We start from the raw sequence: 23,088 nt of genomic DNA on the forward strand, positions 1-23,088 counted from the left end.
ACGGCCCCAGTCTGGACATGTTTCTGAGGGGGTCCAATGCCTCTCTGTTGATGGACTCCATGTGGGGAACCAGTGATAGGGATGAGTCTGGGACCCCCCCAGGGTGGGGACTGGAGAGAAGGGGCAGACGGAGCAGCCGTCCATGGAAGGACCAGATCCCCGACCTTCTGGGGCCTGGGGGGCCTCAACCAGGACTCTGTCTTCTTACTGCTGAGGTGTGACTGGGGGGGGGGTGGGGGGGGTGGGGGGGAGGGGGGGTAAATGTAATGTATGGACGTTGAGGTTGTAGTTGTTTTCAATATGTTGACATTTGAGTTGTATGCAAAGTATTGTAGTTGAGGTAGTAGTTGTATATATACAATTGTGCTTGAGGTAGTAGTTGTATCTAATAAGTGGTAGTTGAGGTGGTAGTTGTATGTAACACGTGGTAGTTGAGGTAGTGCTTGAATGTTTAATAATGCTGAGGAATCTAATGCTGGCTCTTGGTGGAGGCCCCTGGTTAGAGCCAGCTCTGTGCTCAGCGCTCTGTGTCAGAGTCTCTTCCCCCTCAGCAGCTGCAGCAGGTTCCTGCTGTAACAGCTCAGTGTCTACGCAGTGTGACTGAGGGAGGTTTTTGTACGGCTCTCAATCACTGTGTGAACACACCGCCACTATGGTAACTCTGACAGTGATAAACTGCTGCATCTTCACGCTGGGCGCCGTTGATGGTCAGAGAGAAGTCAGTGCTGCTTCCACTGCCACTAAACCGAGCTGGTGTTGGTGATACAAGTTGGTTTACAAATTTTACGATGAGCTTGGGGGCTTCTCCATGTTTCTGTTGGTACCAGTTTAGATACTGATTAGTACTATATGTGTAAACTGCTGGGTTTGTTTTACAGGTCAGAGTGACTGTGGATCCTGGAGCAACGGACACTACTGGTGTCTGGGTCACAGTCACCTGACTGCTGGTTCCTGTAGAAAACAAACAAACCAAACATTGAGTTATCCAATAGAAAACACAAGCAAACAGAGAAGGGTGGTCCACATTTAGACTGAGTGGAATGAACCAACCTGTTAAGGATCCACAGACCACTGTCCAGAAAAGGAGGGTGAGGTGATTCATGGTTGCCACGGTTTCTGGGGTGTTGAGTGACAGCTCAGAGTCCTGCAGTGTTGAACTCAGAGAACTTTAAACCCTCTCAGAACCCCAGTTTCAGCTGAGCATGCAAAGCTTCCTCTATATGGAAATGACCTGTTTCCACTCATCAGACGGGGGGTGAGAGTGACTGCAGACATTCTGGGAGGACCGCTGTATCTCTTCTACATTCACACCATTGGAATAAAATTTGATTTGGTGTAAACAATTGGAATTGGAATCTATAACGTTTTTTCTTGTTAATTCGATCTTGGTTTGTATGAAATTCATCAATTTTCAAAATTGTGCATGCTATAAAAAAGTTACTCATTACAGCGGAACCTAAAATGCTATAATAAATAAAAACATAATTTTTTGGAATTAAATGCATGTTTATTACATCCATTCTTTCATTTTGGAAAGTCTAACAAGTTCAATTTGTGGACTGGTTTGGCTCGTTTATTTGTTCGGTTTGATTGTGAGACACCAAAGATTGTTTTTAAACATTATATATTTTTTTAAATCTACTAATTCGATCTAAAGTAGAAAAAACAATAGCTGTAGAGAGTAAAATATTGAATAATTAATAGATTTCTGTGAAAAACGAGTGTTTGTGTCAGTGAGATGAGTCTTTAATGTGCGGGAGGTTTTTGTACAGCCTCTTAATGCGTTTGTATCACTGTGGTGGACTTTTGGTGGAGGCACCAAACTCATCGTTGACTGTAAGTACAAGGACACTTTTCTGTATCTGTCATAGTACTAACTTTTGTCTAACTTACCTGTAAAGATATATATACATTTCCTTTTTAACTTTAATTTGAATTTTTTTCTTAAGAAAGGTTAATGACAGTGTAAACATTTTTCTCTGATGGAGTTCAGTCATTAAATGTTATTGTTTATAGTGTTTTTCAAATGCTTTCTTTATTGTGAGAATTCATAATTTATTACAAATGTAATTGAGTTACTTTGAACTTCATTAATTTGACTAAACAGTTTCGTTCAGTTTCTGTTTCGAAATCTAAAAATGCAGTCATCATTTATTTAATATAATATGTAATCTTGTATTGATGTACTTAAAATATCCAGTTGATAGAATTTTCTTGCTAAATCCGAAATGAAATATAATAAAAAGGAAGTGAACGAAAGACTTATTAAGAAAAGCAACCTGACAGTTGAAATGTGTCATGAATAAGGTTGTATACATTTCCATGTTACAAGAAACAATATTCCTTGATGATTGCTGATGTTCCATTCCCTCTGTGCTCCTATGAGGCTGATGTTAACTGAGCCTGTTGTCCACTCCTCTCTGTCTCTTCCAGTGGGAGTGGTGCAGCCCACGCTGAGCGTCCTCCCTCCCTCCAGAGTGGAGCTGGAGCAGGGCAGTGCTACACTAGTGTGTGTGGCCAGTGGGGGCTTCCCCTCAGACTGGAAGCTTGGCTGGAAGGTGGGGGGCAGCAGCAGGTCTGTGGGGGTGTCCGATAGCCTGGGGGTCCTGGGGAAAGATGGCCACTACAGCTGGACCAGCACCATGACCCTCCCTGCAGACCAGTGGAGGAAGGCGTGCTCAGTGAGCTGTGAGGCCAGTAAGAATGGCCAGACGCAGCCTGTCACTCAAACCCTGAATCCTGACCAGTGTTCAGAGTAGAGAGGCTCCAGCATGGAAGTACTGGAGGATACAGATCTCCTCTAACACGTCTGCTTATAGTCTCTCTGTCTGAGGTGGCACCGCAGCTTTTGATGATTTACATTAATATAACACGTCTTTGATTCATTAACATGATGCTCTCTGGATTTTACCCCTTGCTTGTGTTGGTCACATGTTGAACATTTAATAAAGATTTAAAGAATAAATTCTTTCTTGTCATCATTAACTATCATTTATCTTCTGCATTTTCGAATTAATGTGGCTTCTAATGAGCAAATAAAACCTCTGCCATCTTCATCAAACAAATTTACCCACCATTTTAAAAGAAGTCGGTGTGTATCTCTGAATGAGCAAAGTGTTGGTTGTGGGGATGTCGTTCTAAAGTGTGTTCACTGTATTCAGTGGACCAGTGTCAGTCATAGAGCCACTGCTGCTCACTGTCAGACTGACTTCTGTCACTTCATATAATAATAGTTCAGAGAGATGTCCAGATTTCTGCAGACACCAACTTAGAAACATGTAAAAGTAGGTCTCAAAAGACATTCAGGTTCTCCCACCCTGACATAAGAACCCTAGCAGGATGAGTGGGGGAAACAGTAACATATTCACAATGTCCGTCTATGAGTCAGACCAAACCGACGTCGCAAGGAAATGTGTATTTTGAACGTATTCTGTGAGCAGTGATGTGTAGCCATTCAAATGATGTCAATTTTTAGCGGATCTGCACGTGTGTCTCTTGAGTGGCAGAAAGTCAGTGGAAATATAGGGCTGAGGTTTTCAAGGAGTCTCTGGAGATTCCGGTGAAAGCAGTATGTGCGCATTTCTCCATACTAGCTCAATGGCGCCCTCTAATGTCCGAACTACGCGATTACGATAAAGACTGGTTCCATGAACTCCACTATCTTCAGGTTTTATTTAATAAATAGCTGGGTGGCTTCAATCCATTCATAATACTTATAATAAGAAAGTCGTTCCACTCATCAGGACGCAAGCTGCTTTAAATGTGGGTGACAAAGAACGAAAAAACGTCAAATATTATATTTTGAAACAATGTAAACAATAAATAAACAAATAAATAAGAAAAGATCATGTTCCAAATTCCAGGCCAAGTAAGTGGGTCTTCAGGCTGCTTTAAAAAAACGCAGATGGATCCAGCGTTGAGGATCTCGAGTTCCACAGAGTGGGGGCAGCCACCCTAAAGGCTCTGTCCATAGCTGAAGTCCCTAACCCGGGGGGGGGGGACTGTGAGAGGAGCGGGGGCTAGAGGGACTGGGGGGTGAGGTGGAGGAGGTGGAGGAAGAGGACAAGGACGAGGACGAGGACGAGGACGAGGACGAGGAGGACGAGGAGGAGGACGAGGACGAGGAGGACGAGGAGGAGGACGAGGACGAGGATGAGGAGCAGGACGAGGATGAGGAGGAGGACGAGGACGAGGACAAGGACGAGGAGGAGGTGCTACAGGACCTTAATGGTAGCCAGTGGAGGTGGATGAGGGGGGTGGGGGGGGATTGGTACACTGGAGCCGATCCATATAATAGTAGTTCAGAGAGATGTCCAGGTTTCTGCAGATACAATCTCAGAAACATAGAAAATTACGTCCAAAAATAAATTCAGTATCCCTCACCAAGACATAAGAACACTAGCGTGCTGAGTGGGGCAAACATATTCATAATGTCTGTCTATGAGGCAAAGACCAAACCGACATGGCTAAAATATGTGTTTCTTTAAACGTGTTCTGTGAGCAGTGAGCTGCAGCTATTCAAATGATGTCCAGTTTTAGCATATGTGCACGTGTGTCTCTTGAGTGACAGAAAGTCAGTGGAAATGTAGGCCTGAGGTTTTCAGAAGAGTCTCTGGAGAATCCAGTGAAAGCAGCATGTGTGCATGTCTCCATACCAGCCCAACTGCGCCTCTTCTCTCCAACCAACACCATTACGATTAAGTCTGATTCCATGAACTCCACCATCTTCAGGTTTCATGTAATATAAAGCTGGCTCGAATCTATTCATAATAATAATAAGAAAGTCGTTCCTTTCATCAGGACGCAAGCTGCTTCAAATGTGGGTGACAAAGAACAAAAAAATATGAAACATTATATATTAAAACAATCAAAACAGTAAATAAACAAATAAATAAAAAAAGACGTGCCAAAGTCTAGCTTGTGAAAGCGCAGATGGATCCAGCGTTGAGGATCTCCCGGGGAGCGAGTTCCACAGAGTGGGGGCAGCCACCCTAAAGGCTCTGTCCATAGCTGAAGTCCCTAACCCGGGGGGGGGGGGTGGGGGGGTAAAGCAGTCCGTGGTCTGAGGGATTGGGAGTAGGGGCTGAGGAGCTGTGAGAGGAGCGGGGGCTAGAGGGACTGGGGGGTGAGGAAGAGGAGGAGGAGGAGGAGGAGGAGGAGGAGGAGGAGGAGGAGGAGGAGGAGGTGCTACTGGACCCCTATGGGAGCCGGTGGAGGTGGATGAGGGGGGGGGGGGGGAGGGGATTGGTATACTGGAGCCAATCCAGGGCTCTGTGGGGACCCCCCAGTGGGACTCCAAGACCCCCGTCCAGAGGGGAGGTGATGAAGGCGTGGATGAGGGTCTCTACCACGGGGGCAGTGAGGGACGGCCCCAGTCTGGACATGTTTCTGAGGGGGTCCAATGCCTCTCTGTTGATGGACTCCATGTGGGGAACCAGTGATAGGGATGAGTCTGGGACCCCCCCAGGGTGGGGACTGGAGAGAAGGGGCAGACGGAGCAGCCGTCCATGGAAGGACCAGATCCCCGACCTTCTGGGGCCTGGGGGGCCCCAACCAGGACTCTGTCTTCTTACTGCTGAGGTGTGACTGGGGGGGGGGTGGGGGGGGTGGGGGGGAGGGGGGGTAAATGTAATGTATGGACGTTGAGGTTGTAGTTGTTTTCAATATGTTGACATTTGAGTTGTATGCAAAGTATTGTAGTTGAGGTAGTAGTTGTATATATACAATTGTGCTTGAGGTAGTAGTTGTATCTAATAAGTGGTAGTTGATGTGGTATTTGTATGTATTACGTGGTAGTTGAGGTAGTACTTGTATGTTTAATAATGCTGAGGAATCTAAAGCTGGCTCTTGGTTGAGGCCCCTGGTTAGAGCCAGCTCTGTGCTCAGCGCTCTGTGTCAGAGTCTCTTCCCCCTCAGCAGCTGCAGCAGGTTCCTGCTGTAACAGCTCAGTGTCTACGCAGTGTGACTGAGGGAGGTTTTTGTACGGCTCTCAATCACTGTGTGAACACACCGCCACTATGGAGACTCTGACAGTGATAAACTGCTGCATCTTCACGCTGGGCGCCGTTGATGGTCAGAGAGAAGTCAGTGCTGCTTCCACTGCCACTAAACCGAGCTGGTGTTGGTGATACAAGTGTACTTGTATATTTTATGATGAGCTTGGGGGCTTCTCCAGGTTTCTGTTGGTACCAGAACATATAATCATCTCCATCACTATCTCTGAAAACCGCTGGGTTTGTTTTACAGGTCAGAGTGACCGTGGATCCTGGAGTAAAGGACACTACTGGTGTCTGAGTCACAGTCACCTGACTGCTGGTTCCTGTAGAAAACAAACAAACCAAACATTGAGTTATCCAATATAAAACACAAGCAAACAGAGAAGGATGGTCCACATCTTGACTGAGTGGAATGAACCAACCTGTGAAGGATCCACAGACCACTGTCCAGAAAAGGAGGGTGAGGTGATTCATGGTTGCCACGGTTTCTGGGGTGTTGAGTGACAGCTCAGAGTCCTGCAGTGTTGAACTCAGAAGACTTTAAACCCTCTCAGAACCCCAGTTTCATCTGAGCATGCAAAGCTTCCTCTATATGGAAATGACCTGTTTCCACTCATCAGACTGGGGGTGAGAGTGACTGCAGACATTCTGGGAGGACCGCTGTATCTCTTCTACATTCACACCATTGGAATAAAATTTGATTTGGTGTAAACAATTGGAATTGGAATCTATAACGTTTTTTCTTGTTAATTCGATCTTGGTTTGTATGAAATTCATTAATTTTCAAAATTGTGCAGGCTATAAAAAAGTTACTCATTACAGCGGAACCTAAAATGCTATAATAAATAAAAACGTAATTTTTTGGAATTAAATGCATGTTTATTACATCCATTCTTTCATTTTGGAAAGTCTAACAAGTTCAATTTGTGGACTGGTTTGGCTCGTTTATTTGTTCTGTTTGATTGTGAGACTCCAAAGATTGTTTTAAAATATTATATCTTTTTTTAATTCTACTAATTCGATCTAAAGTAGAAAAAACAATAGCTGTAGAGAGTAAAATATTGAATAATTAATAGATTTCTGTGAAAAGCGAGTGTTTGTGTCAGTGAGATGAGTCTTTAATGTGCGGGAGGTTTTTGTACAGCCTCTTAATGCGTTTGTATCACTGTGGTGGACTTTTGGTGGAGGCACCAAACTCATCGTTGACTGTAAGTACAAGGAGACTTTTCTGTATCTGACATAGTACTAACTTTTGTCTAACTTACCTGTAAAGATATATATACATTTACTTTTTAACTTTATTTTGAATTTTTTTCTTAAGAAAGGTTAATGACAGTGTAAACATTTTTCTCTGATGAAGTTCAGTCATTAAATGTTATTGTTTATAGTGTTTTTCAAATGCTTTCTTTATTGTGAGAATTCATAATTTATTACAAATATAATTGAGTTACTTTGAACTTCATTAATTTGACCAAACAGTTTCGTTCAGTTTCTGTTTCGAAATCTAAAAATGCAGTCATCATTTATTTAATATAATATGTAATCATGTATTGATGTACTTAAAATATCCAGTTGATAGAATTTTCTTGCTAAATCCGAAATGAAATATAATAAAAAGGAAGTGAAAGAAAGACTTATTAAGAAAAGCAACCTGACAGTTGAAATGTGTCATGAATAAGGTTGTATACATTTCCACGTTACAAGAAACAATATTTCTTGATGATTGCTAATGTTCCCTTCCCTCTGTGCTCCTATGAGGCTGATGTTAACTGAGCCTGTTGTCCACTCCTCTCTCTCTCTTCCAGTGGGAGTGGTGCAGCCCACGCTGAGCGTCCTCCCTCCCTCCAGAGTGGAGCTGGAGCAGGGCAGTGCTACACTAGTGTGTGTGGCCAGTGGGGGCTTCCCCTCAGACTGGAAGCTTGGCTGGAAGGTGGGGTGCGGCAGCAGGTCTGGGGGGGTGTCAGATAGCCTGGGGGTCCTGGGGAAAGATGGCCACTACAGCTGGAGCAGCACCTTGAACCTCCCTGCAGACCAGTGGAGGAAGGCGGGCTCAGTGAGCTGTGAGGCCAGTAAGAATGGCCAGACGCAGCCTGTCACTCAAACCCTGAATCCTGGAGAGTGTTCAGAGTAGAGTGCCTCCAGCATGGAGAGGAGATACAGCTCTCCTCTGACACGTCTGCTCTATGACTCTCTGTCTGAGGTGACTCTGCAGCTTTTGATGATTTACATTAATATAACTTGTGTTTGATTCATTGACATTATGCTCTCTGGTTTTTACCCCTAGCTTTGTCACATGTTGATTCAAATAAAAATGCAAAAAACACAATATTTCTTGTTATATTTTCCAATCATGTCAAATCTGATTCTCTTTCTACCAATGAGTATATCAAACATATGTAATCTTCATTACACAAGTTTCATCATCATTGTGAATGAAGGCTTAAAGCTATGGCGTGTATCTCTGAATGAGCAAAGGGTTGGTTGTGTGGATGTTGTTGGAAAGTGTGTTCACTGTATCCAGTGGACCAGTGCCAGTCATAGAGCCACTGCTGCTGTAATGACCCATGTGTGTCAGACTGACTTTATATCAGTTCATCAAATAGAAGTTCAGGGGGATGTCCAGGGTTCCAACTTAGAAACATGCGAAAGTACATCTCAAACGACATTCGGTATCTCCCACCAAGGCATAGGAACCCTAGCAGTGAGTGGTGGAAACAGTAACATATTCATAATGTCTGTCTATGAGTAAAAGACCAAACCGACATCACTAAAAGATGTGTTTCATTCAACGTTTTCTGTGAGCACTGAGCAGTGAACTGTAGCTATTCAAATGATGTCCAGTTTTAGCTGATGTGCACCTGTGTCTCTCGAGTGACAGAAAGTCAGTGGAAATGTAGGGCTGAGGTTTTCAGAAGAGTCTCTGGAGACTCCAGTGAAAGCAGCATGTGTGCCTGTCTCTATACCAGCTCAATGGCGCCCTCTTGTGTCTCACCAACGCCGTTTCAACAAAGAGTGATTCTATTAACTCATCTTTGTTCACCTCCATCTTTAATAGTAGCTCAGAGCCTCAGTAGTAGTTAGCATGTTGTTGGGTTGGCCTGGTAGCAGACGGAGGCTGGTGTTTAGCGGTTGTTCCTCATGGCTTCCTTAGCTGCCAGGATGAGGGCTGTGAGGGTGGACCGAGGCTTGGCCATCTCCAGGAACGGAGGCTGCAGAACAACAGCGTTGGTTACCGTCACAAAGGTGAACCGTAGACGTGTCTGGAAGATGTTGAGGTTGAAGCTTTATATCTCTCTGTCTAAGGTGACACCGCAAATTTTTATGATTTAGATTCATAGAACATGTCTTTTATTCATCAACATTATGCTTTCGGACGTTTGTCCCTTGCTTGTGTTGGTCACATGTTCAACATTTAATAAAGATGTAAAGAATTAATTCTTTCTTGTCCTCATTTACTATCGTTTATCTTCTGTGTTTTCAAATGAATTTGGCTTCTATTACAATTGTTATCTGTGTGTATCTCTGAATGATTAAAGTGTTGGTTGTGGGGATTTCCTTGTAAAGTGTGTTCACTGTATCCAGTGGACCAGTGTCAGTCATAGAGCCACTGTTGCCGAAATGTGTGTCAGACTGACTTTCTATCACTTCATATAATAGAAGTTCAGAGAGATATTCAGGTTCCTCAAGGTACCAACTTAAAAATATGTAAATGTATGCCTCAAAAGAAATTCAGTACCTCCCACCAAGACATAGGAACCCTAAATGACATATTCATAATGTCTGTCTATGAGTCAAAGACCAAACAGACATTGCTTAAATATGTGTTTCCTTTAACGCAATCTGTGAGCAGTGAACTGTAGCTATTCAAATGATGTCCAGTTTTAGCATATGTGCACCTGTGTCTCTTCAGTGAAAGGAAGTCAGTGGAAATGTAGGGCTGAGACTTTCAGAAGAGTCTCTGGAGACTCCAGGGAAAGCAGGATGCTGTCTCCATACCAGCTCAATGATACCCCCTTGTTTCAAACAAACTCCATTACAATAAACAGTGATTGCATGAACTCCACTCAGTTCACTTCCATCTTTCATGGTAACATACAGATTCAGTATCATGCTTTTTATTGATCAGCTTTGACTTTGGGCCTAAGACTTTTGAATTTGTTCTATTCATATTGAAGGTGCTGTAGGTTTTGTATTGAGCTGTGATTATTAATGCCTTTAGTAGTTTGCACTTTGATTGTATCCTGTATCTGTTAACAGGAATAAATGCTTGTGGAAAAGCAGAGTGACAGTGACGAGGACGAGGAGGTGTCGTTCTTCGTGGATGCAATTGAGGAAGTAAAGACAGTTTCAAAAGGACAAATGGATAGCGTATCTGGATCTGAATGGCATCTATAAATGTCATAGGTGCAGACAAAGTGGAACAAACTAAGAAAACAGTTGCTACTGCAAGGCTACAAACTCTGACTGGGAGATGGAATACTCGCCTACCAGGAATACACAAAATAAGGCTTAAAGATGTTGCAGAACCATTCATACATCCAGCGAGAAAAGTGCCAGTTGCGCTTTAAACAAGACTCAGGGAGAAATTAGACTCTTTGCTTGGGGAAGGAGTCATTAGGAGAATGGAAGAACCCACCGAATGGGTGAACTCCCTGGTTATCGTAGAGAAACCTAATGGAGATCTAAGACTCTGCATAGATCCCAAAGATTTAAATAAAGCAATTCAACGTGAACACTACAGGCTACCAACTAAATCAGACATAAAAAGTGCAATGAGTGGATCATGCTATTTCTCTAAATTAGATGCTTCCTCTGGATTTTACAAAATAGGGCTAGATGAACAAAGTTCTAAACTTTGCACATTTAACACTCCTTTTAGAAGACATTGTTTCTTAAAGGAGACATTATGGTGTTTTCCCAACAAGTAAACATAGTATTTGAGTTCCAGAAAACAAGTTTTTGAAGCTGTTTGCTGGAAATAGCTTTTAGGAAAAAATAAATCGTCTACCGCTATTCCCCTCTGTTTCAGTCCCTTCAGAATGCGCCTGTAGCATTGATGCAAATGAGCTGCTGCCCATTGACCAATGAGCTGTCAGACTGAACCACAGCAAGGAGAAGGGGTTGTTGCCGTTTGCTGACTCCTGAAGCTCTATATATTTATATTATATAATATAACATAATAATAATATTATACACATAATATACACAGCCGTCCGGCCGCAGTCTGGCAGGGTTGGGTGTTTTCATTGATGATGTCGCTGCATGGGGCAAAACAAAAGACAAGCATGATGAGAGACTGCGAAGAGTTCTCTGTCAGGCACAAAGATCAGGGGCCGTATTCACAAAGGATCTTAGGGCTAAAAGTAGGTCCTAACTGGCGAATTTAGGAGTAACTCCTAAAAATAATGGGCGTGTCACTCTTAAATTTAGGACTCCTAACTTTTTTCACTAAGAGCAATTCACAAAGTATTTTAGGACTAAAAGTAGCACCTAAGTCTAGGAGAGCTTAAAAGTCCTCAAGAGGACTCCTAACTCAGTAAGACCTATTCACAAAGAATCTTAAAATGCCTGCGAGACGAAATGTTAGGGTATTCAACTTATTGTGGAGTTAATGCGCGATGCAATAACATCCCCGAATAACAGGAATAATCCGATTAGTCCCGAAATAAAATGTTATAAAAATTATAAATTATAAAAAAATATATATAACTTATAAAAAATAAAAATAATTGCGCCATCAAAAGACGAGGACGTGTTCGTCAATAGGAAGAAAGTGCATTCCATCAACACGCAGGTTGTTTTTGATGCAAATTTTAACATAGCCTACTGGATGTTGTTGCAAAGTGGCCTGGATCTTCAGCTACCCATGATTCGCGCATTTTAATGGTGAGCGGTCTGAGGCAGCTTTTTGAGATGTAGGCCTACCAGTTGGGTGTCACTTGCTGGGTGACAGTGACTATCCATGCAAGACGTGGCTCTAGACACCCTACCTTAATCCAAAACCGGGAGCACAGTTAAAGTGTAACATGTAAGTGATTACGCAGATTACGCTTAGTCCTATGCGTAAAACACATCGTATTGGCTCTTTGCGAGCACACAAACATACACGAAATGTTGTGGAGAGAGGAATTGGGCAGATGAAACGTCGGTTTCATGTCCTCCACGCCGAAATACGCCTCACCCCAGAGAGGGCAAGCACAGTAATCACTGTATGTGCCATTCTACACAACCTTTGCAAGCGGAGGAACATTCCACAGCCAGACGATGATGATGATGATGATGATGATGATGATGGCGATCAACATTACAAGGAATTTGGCCGTGTGGAACCGAGTGGACAGGCATTTAGGGATCACTTTGAAAACACATTTTAGGTAAACACCTTGGCACAAATCAGTCAACACTTGGGTAGTTCGTAACATTTATTTTATTTTAGATTTTACGTATTTTTATTGTTTGCTTTCTCTCTCTCTTGAACGTGCAGGCTACAACGTCATTATCGTGGTCTGCACAAAATTGTCATCATGCGTGTATTCTGCTAACTGCACTATAACTACTTAATAGGAATTCATTTCTAGCCTAGGCTATTTCCTTGTTTTTCGGTGATTCAGTGGGCTCGTCTGAACAACCAATCACCGAACTGACTGCTTCTAAACTCGTGCATGAGAATTGACGTAATCCATAGCAACGGCGCGTCACTCTTAGTTCACTCTTTGTGATTTATCCTTAGTAAGAGTAGGTCTCAGCGGCTTTGTGAATAACTTTTAAGAAAAAACTCCTACGTAAAATGTTTTAGCGCGAGTTAGGAGCACTCCTAGCGGTAAGATAAAATGCTTTGTGAATACGGCCCCAGGTCTTCAAGGTCCCATGACATGAAAATCTCACTTTACAAGGTTTTCTAACATTAATATTAGTTCCCCTGGCCTGCCAATCGTCCCCCAGTGGCTAAAACTTGCGTTCGGTGTAAAACGAGCACTAGGTATCCTGTTCGCCTTAGAAAAAATGGAAGCTCAGGCGCGCTGATTTGGAATGCGGCAACCTATGTCGTCATAAGGGGCCAAGTGACCTCCCCTTTCTCTGCCTTGCCCGCCCAGAGAATTTGGCCCAGCCAATGAGACAATGAGCTACGACCGTGCGAGCGCCACATGTGTGTGAGTGTATGTGTGATTACACCCACTGTAACGCAAGTGTTGCCTCGGGCAGCCGGCAGCGGGCAGCCGGAAGCCGGCAGTGGACAGCAGGCAGCGCGCGGTTCAGTCTACTTCAGATTGATGTGGAAGTGGAAGAACCAGAGACGTCGGAGAAGCCGACGCAGTCGTTTGGGATTCATAATATCGTCTGGAGGAGCACACAGCTTTTGGCTGTGATAAAATGTATCATATTATATGATATAGATATCAGTGTATGATATGATATTATTTAGATATAGAGCTCCAGGACTGTAACTTACTGTAAGTGTTGTACACTTCTTTGTTATTTGTATTACCGTTCTGCTGTTGGTGGTATGGCGCATAACACGTCGGACTCTCTGGTATTTCCAAAATGAGACTTGTAGTCTGTGTTATCTCAGCCATGGTTGAGAAGGAATTGGGGGAAAGGAATTTTGTCTTTGACTCCCTGAAGTACATGAACTGCGGCATGGTGTGGTGCCGCGAGGCACCACCGCCACAAAGCACCACCGCCCGGCCAACCCGGTATCACGCGATTGCGTGCTCCTGCGCACGAACGTTAATCTATTGAAGCGTGTTCCAGAGCACGATAGTCCGACTTTTTGCGTGTTACACAGAACGAAATGTAAAACCAATGCATTCTGAATGGGAGTGTTCTAAGACAATTAACGTGCTCCACAAAACGGTACGAGAGAGAGAAAGAGAGAGAGGGAGGGACAGAGAGAGAGAGAGCGAGAGAGAGGATTCAGAAAGGGTGTGCGCAGATAGTACAGTGCACCCTAGTTATGTTTATGCCAAAACCACAAATGCTATATCTATGCATATATATATATATATATAGCCTAATTATATATATTGCCTATATATATGTATAGGCTATATATATAATTAGGCTATAATTATATTATTTAGCGTGTAATGAGACAATCTATAGCCAAATTGTCGAAGATGCCCGAGAATCTTCGGGGATATCAGCATGGGAAATCGGCGAATCAGACCCATGAACCTATAAAGAAAGACGTCATCTCAAGCGGGAGAGAACGTTTGCGGTGCTAGTTTGTGTCACGTAAGTACAGGGCTCTCATGTCTCATGCATTCGGCGTGAGACACACGCAATTCAACCCATGCACACGCTCGAACCTGTGCCGTGTTCCAATACCCGTACTGTCCGTACTTACTTGCCAAAATTTGAGTACGGTAAGATCCGGCGAAAAGAAGTATACTTCAAGGACCCGGATGCCGTACTCAAAACGGGCTAATCCTGAAGTGTGGGCCGTTTCTCAATTCCTAGCACGCGTACTACGGACTCGATGACTTGCAAGTACGTACTTGGCAAGTCCGTACTTCAAGCACAGACTTGCGAGCACGTCCCAGTGGTGGAGGTATCATATATATGAAAGAGGGCATTCAATTATACTATAATGATCAATTAGGAGGCCGAAGCCCTAAAGGAAGTGATGCAATAGGTGACTGAGGGTCAACATTTCTCTTTTGTGAAAGTCACCAAAAGTCGAAAAAAAAAAAAAGAAAGTTAAACGCAAGGTCACAGGCTAACAGTGGAGCTGTGTTGGGAACCAGCAGCCAAGAGCTTCCATGGAAACTTTCTACCCATGTTAAATAGATTTAGTTGGCAGTTCCTTTTCTGCCCATTCTTTTTTAAACTTGTGGAAGCACTTTGCAGTACTGGGAGACACCATTTCTAACGGCAATGGAGCTAGATTCTAAAAATATCAAAAGATGCCCAAAGCAAATACCTTTAACCCATAGTTATGTTTTATCAAATTAAAAAATGTTTCATTGACCACAAATTGAGCAGAAATATTTTGCATGCAAATCTTTAAATAGTTTAACCACATTAAGAAAAATACATTTGTTATTTTTTTTTATTAGTGAAGCCACAAGTTTTGCACATTATCCAAACAGAATACCTGAAATGTTGATATTTCAGCCCTTTCGGGTTAAAACAAGAGAAAAGGACAACCTAACAAGAGTGAAAAGTTTGGGTTAGGTGACCTATAGTTCAAAGATGTCCCTGGTCAGGTAGACTAAATAAAAGTGTATTCCCAATTCCTCCAGGACATTCGCGTAATTTACTTGTGAGCTCTCCCTCAAGCCTAGAGAGACATCAGTGTTGAACCACCAACTGAAAGAGGGTATTTGCCATTAGTATGAGTGACAACATTTCATGGCTATTAATTTAGTTCATTATATTTAGCCGATTTGAGTAGACTTTTCTAGCAGGTGAGGCTGTCAAAGAACTAAATATGGAGCAACTACAAAAAGTAAATTTGCAGCATGACCAAATTATACAAAAAGTATAGGAACTGTTCTAGCAGATATGTTTTAGAAGTCTTTTGATAGGCAGGGAATAATTGTCTTTGTCACCCTGTAGTCATGCCATCAAATCTGTTGGGCAAAGTACCGCTACTGATTAATCCAGTAGACTCACCAGTCAAGTCCCCCTAGTTAGAAAATGGAAGAAACCCAGTTAGTCATGTTAATTATTCTGTTGTTACAAATGAAGACTAATACTTTCCACATATTGCGATCCAAGTTACTGGCTGCAGTCTTGGATTTTATAGTTCTATATGAATAGATTCAATTTACTAAACTATTAATCATGCTTCAGAAGAATTAACCTTTCTTGGATGGCAGATCTACCACAAGCCTCCATTGCCACAACCTCCAGATGGCTTACGACCTACGGCAACTCCTCGACTACTGCAAGCCAACAAATTGGCTCTTGCACACCAGACACGCATTTTGCTTTATTTTAGGTTTTCAAGCATCTTAAAATACCCAAATCATCGCTCCAATACACAAGTCAGCTAATGGCCTACAAGGAAATGCTGAAGCTAGTGTTAGTGATGGCGATAGAAATGGACAAGCTTGCGTGTACAAATATGCAACTAGAATTGCAAGGTTCACAGCCCAGTTGCATAAGTGGTCACAACCGTTGGATTGCAAGGGTAAAAAAAAAAAAAAACTTCCCACAAACTAGTCAACATGGTCAATTGAAAGCCTGTACAAAACGACCCTGGAATAGTCAAATGCAGCTATAATACCAATAGTAAACAGTATACAAATGCAATCAAGGTTGCACTCACACTAGGCCATCTGGCCGTGGCCGTCGCAACTGTGGCCTGGCCACGGTAGGCTCTTGTACATACGCCATCACGTCGCTAGCATCCAAACAATTCTACCAAACCTTAACCAACTAGTGAAAAATGGAACAAAACTTTAGCACACACCCAGTGACTAATCACCTTGTCCAGGGGTGTTCCAATGTGGTTTACCAGAGGGCCTTGTGGACTTAAAGTAAGCCACACATTTGACAGAGACAGCACGGAATGACGTTAAACTAAGCTAATCTACAGGTTACTAGTGCTAGTGCAATTACATGAGCATTTTGCACAATATTTGTACTCCAATGCTACGTAAAGCAGGCTTCTTCAGAAAAACGTAGCCTGCTACATTGAAGGGCAACTGTAACAAATCCTGACCAAGACCGAAAGATGGCTCTGGAAGCCACTACGGCCCACGCAGCAGATTACTGCGTGGACCGTGGTGGCTTCCAGATCAACCCTTCGGTGGACCATTCATACACATGTATTCCGAGGATGTTTTGAAGACACTGGAGTCCCATGGCACTAGATTCCTTTGAAGACTAAGTTGGTATGGGGGGGCCCAAAGGGGGCCCCCCCATAGATCTTGTCAGTCATCTAACACCTGTTAAGAAAAACACACACACATCACAAGATACAAATCAGCAAAGCTAGGTTAACAAACAGCAGCAACATGCATGTCAAGGTGCAAAGAGCAGGGATACTGATGGCTTGTGTCTGAGGAGACAGCCCAAAAACGTCAACATTTAATAAAGGAAAATAACTTTTACTCACTGCGGTGGTCTGTTTCGAAGTGCCATGTTGGTAGCAATATTTGTCTGGGCTGTTCAGTCAAATGCCCACAAAAACAAACACGCAACAACGCATACTTTCAGTTTGTATAAAGTGACAATAGTGATCTGCAATCTAGATCGAAAACTTTCAACCCTCACTAAACTGAAATTGGATTGTTTCTCGGTCAGAAGCTGATTATCAGATGAATTGGACAGCAGCGCTTAATCTGTGAAAGTATGGTCGGCTGCAGGAGAGTTAGGTAGGGTAGGGTTCGGTTAGGGGTCGGTAAATGTCGTGGTCTATCGACAGCAGCGCCTTCAAGAGGCCTAAAATAGGATCGAGTGAAGTCACGCCCACCCCATGCGGCGCTTCTTGACCTTAGAAAGGGTGAAAGTTGTTTGGGAGTAATAATAGTATGATGATAATAATAATAATAATGATAATAATAATAACAATAATAATAATAATAATAATAGTCAGTAAAGTTGGACTTTGCATAATGCAAGCGGTTCCCGTTTCTTTTTTCATTGTACGTATTGGCAGAGTTTAGGGATTAATAAACTTTATCCAAAATCTTTTAAACACATTCTACGATTGTCCTCAAATCCTACCTTCTCCTCTCCAGCCCTCGCACCACCTCTCTTTCACGCACACACAAACACAAAAACACACACGCTGCGCCTGCACACGCATACACACAGAAACAAACACACGCTTCTCGTGGGACCACGACAGAACACTTCCGGGTGAAGCTCTCCTTTCCCCCGGAGCTCCGCTGAGGACTAGACGGTTCAACACGTAGACCGGAGCCTAACAACACGTTTAAAGGTAAAACAGTTCGCTCTGATCGGTTTGCGCGGAATCTATCGAGAAAAGGGAGAGCCTGGTCAACAATAATCGTGTCTAGTTCATCGGGTTTCTAGCCAGTTTATTAGAACCGACGATACCTAGCGACTGTGAAGCTAACTAGCATGCCGTCTGTCAACCCGATGAATGGAGGCTTGCTGCGACCAGCTATCTGTATACTCTTCTGCACAAGGCATGGTCGATCAGCTCTCTATTCTACTATTTTACTTTTATGGAGCTGCTCATTGCATTTCGTTGTACTTTGTACAATGACAATAAAGCTTTCTATTATATTCTGTTGAACACAAGGCAGGGTCGACCAGGTATCGTTAATACTGTTCAACTCAAGTTAGGGTCGACTGTCAATATTTTTAGCTCCGTATTCTGTTGCCATGAGCTCTAGTGGATTATTGGGGATATGGAGTGTCATTTACAAACCATTCGTTACGACAACCATGGCGATGGATTTAGAGTTTCCCATACGTAGGTTTCTAGGCCTCAGGGAAGGTGGAAGGGAATCCATTTAGCTACGGTGCTATAACAAATAATAATAATAATACATTTTATTTAGAGGCGCCTTTCAAGACACCCAAGGTCACCTTACAGAGCATATCAAAACAGAATAACGTCAACAATACCTATCAACAGATGCCTCCAAAGAAGACAGATGCCCCTAAAGAGCCTGCTATCATCGGACGGTTCGGAACCGCTCTGAAAATAGGCATCGTGGGACTACCAAACGTGGGGTAAGTGTAATCTAAAAATAACTAAGACAGTCTTCCAAAAACGGTGGATAGCCTCTGATAATTGTGACCCCCCCCTCATTTTCCCCCAAAACAGAAAATCCACCTTTTTCAACGTGCTCACTAAAAGTCAAGCGGCGGCGGAGAACTTCCCGTTCTGCACCATCGACCCGAACGAGAGCAGAGTGCCCATCCCAGACGAACGCTACGAATATCTGTGCACGTACCATAAACCACTGAGGTACGCAAGCGACGCTCCTGTGTTGACGCCAGTGCACAACTTCAGCAGAACCATCTCATCTGCAATTCGACTACTAAATGCTCTGTAGTTGTGTATGTGTATTTGTTGTTTGTATGTTACTGTGTCTGTATACAAGCTGCTCAAACTAATTGCCCCTAGTGGGATTAATAAAGTTGTATTGTATTGTATCACAACATAACAGGCCACTTCTGCCTTGTTTTTATTTATTTTTTCTATAGCAAGGTGCCAGCGTTTCTTAGTGTAGTGGATATCGCTGGCCTGGTGAAGGGTGCTCATGCTGGCCAGGGCCTGGGAAACGCTTTCCTCTCCCACATCAGTGCTTGTGATGGCCTCTTTCACATGACGCGTGAGTCCTTCTAGTTTCTCCTCTGAAGTCCAACAGTGGTGACCAATCTGCTGCAATGTCAATTCCTCCTTGCCTTGTTGCTGGGGGCTGTTATCAACCTCACTTTGTATACCAGGGACCCGACTGAATGTGGGATGTGCACCTGGTCAAATCTGAACCTGGGACTCGCAAGCTACCCGTTCTACTGACCCCACTTCTATGCTATGATTGACCTTTTTTCTGTGTGTATGTGTCTTAACCCTTTGTGTGTATGTGTCTTTACCATGTGTGTGTGTTTATGTGTGTATCTTGGCCGTGTGTGTGTCTTTACCTTGTGTTGGTATGTGTGTCTTTACCTTGTGTGTGTGTGTGTGTGTGTCTCTCTAACGTGTGTGTGTCTGTGTGTGTCAGGCGCGTTTGACGATGAGGACATCATCCACGTGGAGGGGAACGTGGACCCCGTGAGGGACATTGAGATCATCCACGAGGAGCTGAGGCTGAAGGACGAGGAGCTGATCGCGCCCATCATCGACAAGCTGGAGAAGCTGTGCATCAGGGGCGGAGACAAGAAGCTCAAGCCAGACTACGTAAGCAGAGTGTTGTACTGTGAGCGCACATCCCACATACGACCAAAGCTTGAAATGCTCATTGTGCTGTAACCAATGTTTGATAGTTGATTTGAAATGCATCCTTTCTGCAGATATTATGGATACTGGATATTGGATACAATGCATGACTCGTTTAGAGCGCACATCTCCAGTGGATATATGCCCTATGAAACTCATCCGTCTTCTCTCAATCCAGGACGTCATGATAAAAGTTAGGAACTGGGTGTCGGAGGAAAAGAAACATATCCGATTCTACCATGAATGGAATGACAAAGAGGTATGCGTGTTGCCCAAGGGAGCCTGTCGGTAAAATGAACACAGAAACCTTTAAGGAGAATCAAAAAGCCACTAGGTTGTTTTCACATCCACTATCCATGTGATGAATGAATAAAGGCATGCCAATTATCAAGTGTCTTACAATCCCCTCAGTGCGTACATCCTTAGCGTGGGAAATGACCCCGGAAGTGTGGAGCTGGGCCCCCACAGGAATAGCAAATGAAATAAAGTGATTTAATCAGTATCCACAGAATGTGGTATGTTTTGTACTTTAGTCAGTAGAATCGGCTTGTTTGAAGTTGTTTCCATATGCTTAGTTGATGACATTGCAACAATCGGTCTGCCAATCACTCGCTCATGTAGCGAGTGATTGATAACTGCTAGCGACAGTTGGACAACTTTATGGTGAATTTGTTCAGAGACTTTGTGCAATATACTTGTGCCATGTCCTGAGGATTGTATTACCAGTATTGGTTCCTTTTTTTAAATATTTGTTGTCTTTTATAGATTGAGGTACTGAACAAATACCTGCTTTTGACATCCAAACCGATGATCTACTTGGTGAATCTCTCTGAGAAAGACTACATCAGAAAAAAGAACAAGTGGTATGTATGTTAGTATAAGAAAGAAACCTGGCTCCGTCCAATGGGTCTTATTAACATCGTGGCCATCTTGGTTCTTAACACCAGCTGGCTTAGGGGTTTCTACATTCAGTTCCCCTCCCAGCTAACGGTAAAAACCTAGATGACCACTCGGTGAATATGGCCCATGGACGCAGGGTTATTCTGATGGTTAGCTGTGTGTAATATAACCTACCCACCACTTAACACATTGCGTCCTTTGAAGATGTATTCATCTGCTGTCACAATGTGTACATGGCACGTCCCACCTGTATACCTGTGCGAATATGTGTGAGCATACGGTAATGTCATAGCATAATCAATGATCAAAGAAGGCAAAATTAACTATGAACTCTTTTTCTTTAATTTTTCCTTTCGAAGTTTACCGTTACATTTCTATGCGTTGCCATGGGAGGGGAAGAATTTAGGGTTTCAACCTGTCGGGGAGGCCAACACCCTAACCACTAGACCCCCCCATCCACCTTCCCTCACCCCTTCCCCGTGCCGCTGTCCCCTCAGGCTGATCAAGATCAAGGAGTGGGTGGACGCCCACGACCCCGGCTCCCTGATGATCCCCGTGAGCGGAGCGCTGGAGTTCAAGCTGCAGGACATGTCTGACGAGGAGCGGGCCAAGTACTGCGAGGAGAAGAAGACCCAGAGGTAGGGCGCGCGTCTCTCGGTTTCGGGACGGCGAGCAGTGGAGTCTGATCGGCATCCCGGATCGTACGTTCGCAGGCCGTGGGACTCGTTGTCATTGCTGCTGATTTTTAATTAGGTTTATACCAAATGTAATCCACGTTATCCACATTTTACGTTTGTTGTCAAGGCGACATTGATGTGATGTGATCGTTCCTTGATCAAAAAGCTGTTTATTGAAAACCACTGGATGGTAGGATTTCCTTAATCCGGTCCCACTGTAAGACATTTCCCTGCCCTTGTGTTTCCAGTGTGCTGACCAAAATCATAAAGACCGGCTACGCCACACTACAGCTGGAGTACTTCTTCACAGCCGGGCCGGATGAAGTTAGAGCCTGGACTGTCAGAGTGAGTACACTGGTGTTATCACAGTATTGCTAACAAAGTGGTTTACAAAGTCATTTGTATTAATCGCCAGTTTTGGTATTCAAAATGGCTAACCCTTTCTGGGCATGGTTTTCCCCCCTGATGGATGGTGTACTACATATTCCTCTATCCTTCCAGCCTGTGGATGTTTTCCTGAACTAATATTATGTACTTTTGAACTTTTTAAATTGAACCATGGTAAGTTAGCTCAACACCACCTAAACTGTTTACATTAGACTGAGAGAGGGAGTATATATCTTGACTAAGACTAACTTTATGTTGCAAAATCATGAAGGTTTGGGTGGGAAGCAATTGGATGAAACGGGTTGTAGAATCAGTGCAGAGATTGGCGTGTGCGCCCAACGGTTTGCCCTTTTTCATTCCGGCGAAGGACAGCAGCTGATCGACAATGTCCCTGATTCCCCTCTCTGTCGTGCTCCACAGAAAGGCACCAAGGCGCCCCAAGCCGCCGGGAAGATCCACACTGACTTCGAGAAGGGCTTCATCATGGCTGAGGTCATGAAGTTTGACGACTTCAAGGAAGAGGGCAGTGAGAACGCCGTGAAGGTACAGGGCTTCCACACCACACAGGTTCTCAACCTCTTCAGGATGTACCCCCCACCCCATATAAAATAAAAAATATATATGTGTATACATTAGAGCCTGACGATACAAATATTTGGTGGTTTAAAAATCCGATATTCCGTTATCGGCCGATATATATTTAAAAAATAAATTCCAGAAACACGTTACATAACATAAACAGATTTCCCTAACATTGGTTATTTGTAGTTATTTGTGAGTCCTCACTAAAATAATAAGGTAAGTCAGTTTAAAAATAAACTTTATTTTATTGTTTTATTGCCACAACAGAAAATAAGGGAACCCGTTCTTTTTTTTTTTTTACGTTTCTCATGAGCAAGAGAAAGTGGGCCCATATAGTGCGAGATAAAAATAAAGCACATTAATTTGAATGATTTTTGCTTGTGTATGATTTATCCCGGGCACGGGTCAGGTAACGGGCTAAATATTAACGGGTATCGGCGGGTGCAGATTTCATTTTGATATTATCACGGGTGACGGGGCGGACCAGGTGCTGGACATTGTCAGCATCATGGACAGCGTAGTAGCTCAGCTGACGTTGAAAACCATCTGACTTACCAGATCTAGTATGGATATACCATGCGACTGTTTGGGCTACAATTCCTTCAGAGATACTTTCTCGTGCGGCCCAACCAACTCCGCTTTCCAATATTTTGTTTATTTCCAATAGCCTAGGCCA

At 43.4% G+C, this 23,088-nt stretch overlaps 1 protein-coding gene, 1 long non-coding RNA gene and 2 gene segments (V, D, J or C); 3 read left to right on the forward strand and 1 right to left on the reverse strand.

The window, feature by feature from the left end:
- The first annotated feature begins 652 nt into the window (after positions 1-652).
- Positions 653-2,965, forward strand: LOC132458157 (immunoglobulin kappa constant-like). The segment is given in 4 exon segments: positions 653-707; positions 879-945; positions 1,799-1,836; positions 2,434-2,965. Coding segments are annotated over 4 exon segments (486 nt in total).
- A 3,052-nt stretch (positions 2,966-6,017) lies between these two features.
- LOC132458161 (Ig lambda-2 chain C region-like) lies at positions 6,018-8,322 on the forward strand. The segment is given in 3 exon segments: positions 6,018-6,083; positions 7,141-7,204; positions 7,802-8,322. Coding segments are annotated over 3 exon segments (456 nt in total).
- A 7,210-nt stretch (positions 8,323-15,532) lies between these two features.
- LOC132458247 (uncharacterized) lies at positions 15,533-17,234 on the reverse strand. Its single transcript, XR_009525872.1, has 2 exons — positions 17,065-17,234; positions 15,533-16,894 (listed from the first exon to the last, which is right to left on the reverse strand). It is a non-coding gene; the product is annotated as an uncharacterized LOC132458247 (long non-coding RNA).
- Positions 17,235-17,752: 518 nt separating this feature from the next.
- Positions 17,753-23,088, forward strand: part of ola1 (Obg-like ATPase 1) — a 7,963-nt gene continuing 2,627 nt past the window's right edge. The window contains exons 1-10 of the mRNA XM_060052820.1: positions 17,753-17,892; positions 18,559-18,656; positions 18,751-18,894; positions 19,134-19,261; positions 19,652-19,827; positions 20,045-20,125; positions 20,632-20,729; positions 21,264-21,404; positions 21,692-21,788; positions 22,251-22,373. Of these exons, the coding sequence (XP_059908803.1) occupies positions 18,559-18,656; positions 18,751-18,894; positions 19,134-19,261; positions 19,652-19,827; positions 20,045-20,125; positions 20,632-20,729; positions 21,264-21,404; positions 21,692-21,788; positions 22,251-22,373 (1,086 nt within the window). The 5' untranslated portion in view covers positions 17,753-17,892. The remainder of the gene's footprint in view (positions 17,893-18,558; positions 18,657-18,750; positions 18,895-19,133; positions 19,262-19,651; positions 19,828-20,044; positions 20,126-20,631; positions 20,730-21,263; positions 21,405-21,691; positions 21,789-22,250; positions 22,374-23,088) is intronic.

The sequence above is a fragment of the Gadus macrocephalus genome, chromosome 5 (genome assembly GCF_031168955.1).
Source record: "Gadus macrocephalus chromosome 5, ASM3116895v1".
In the NCBI taxonomy this organism is placed as follows: Eukaryota; Metazoa; Chordata; class Actinopteri; order Gadiformes; family Gadidae; genus Gadus; species Gadus macrocephalus.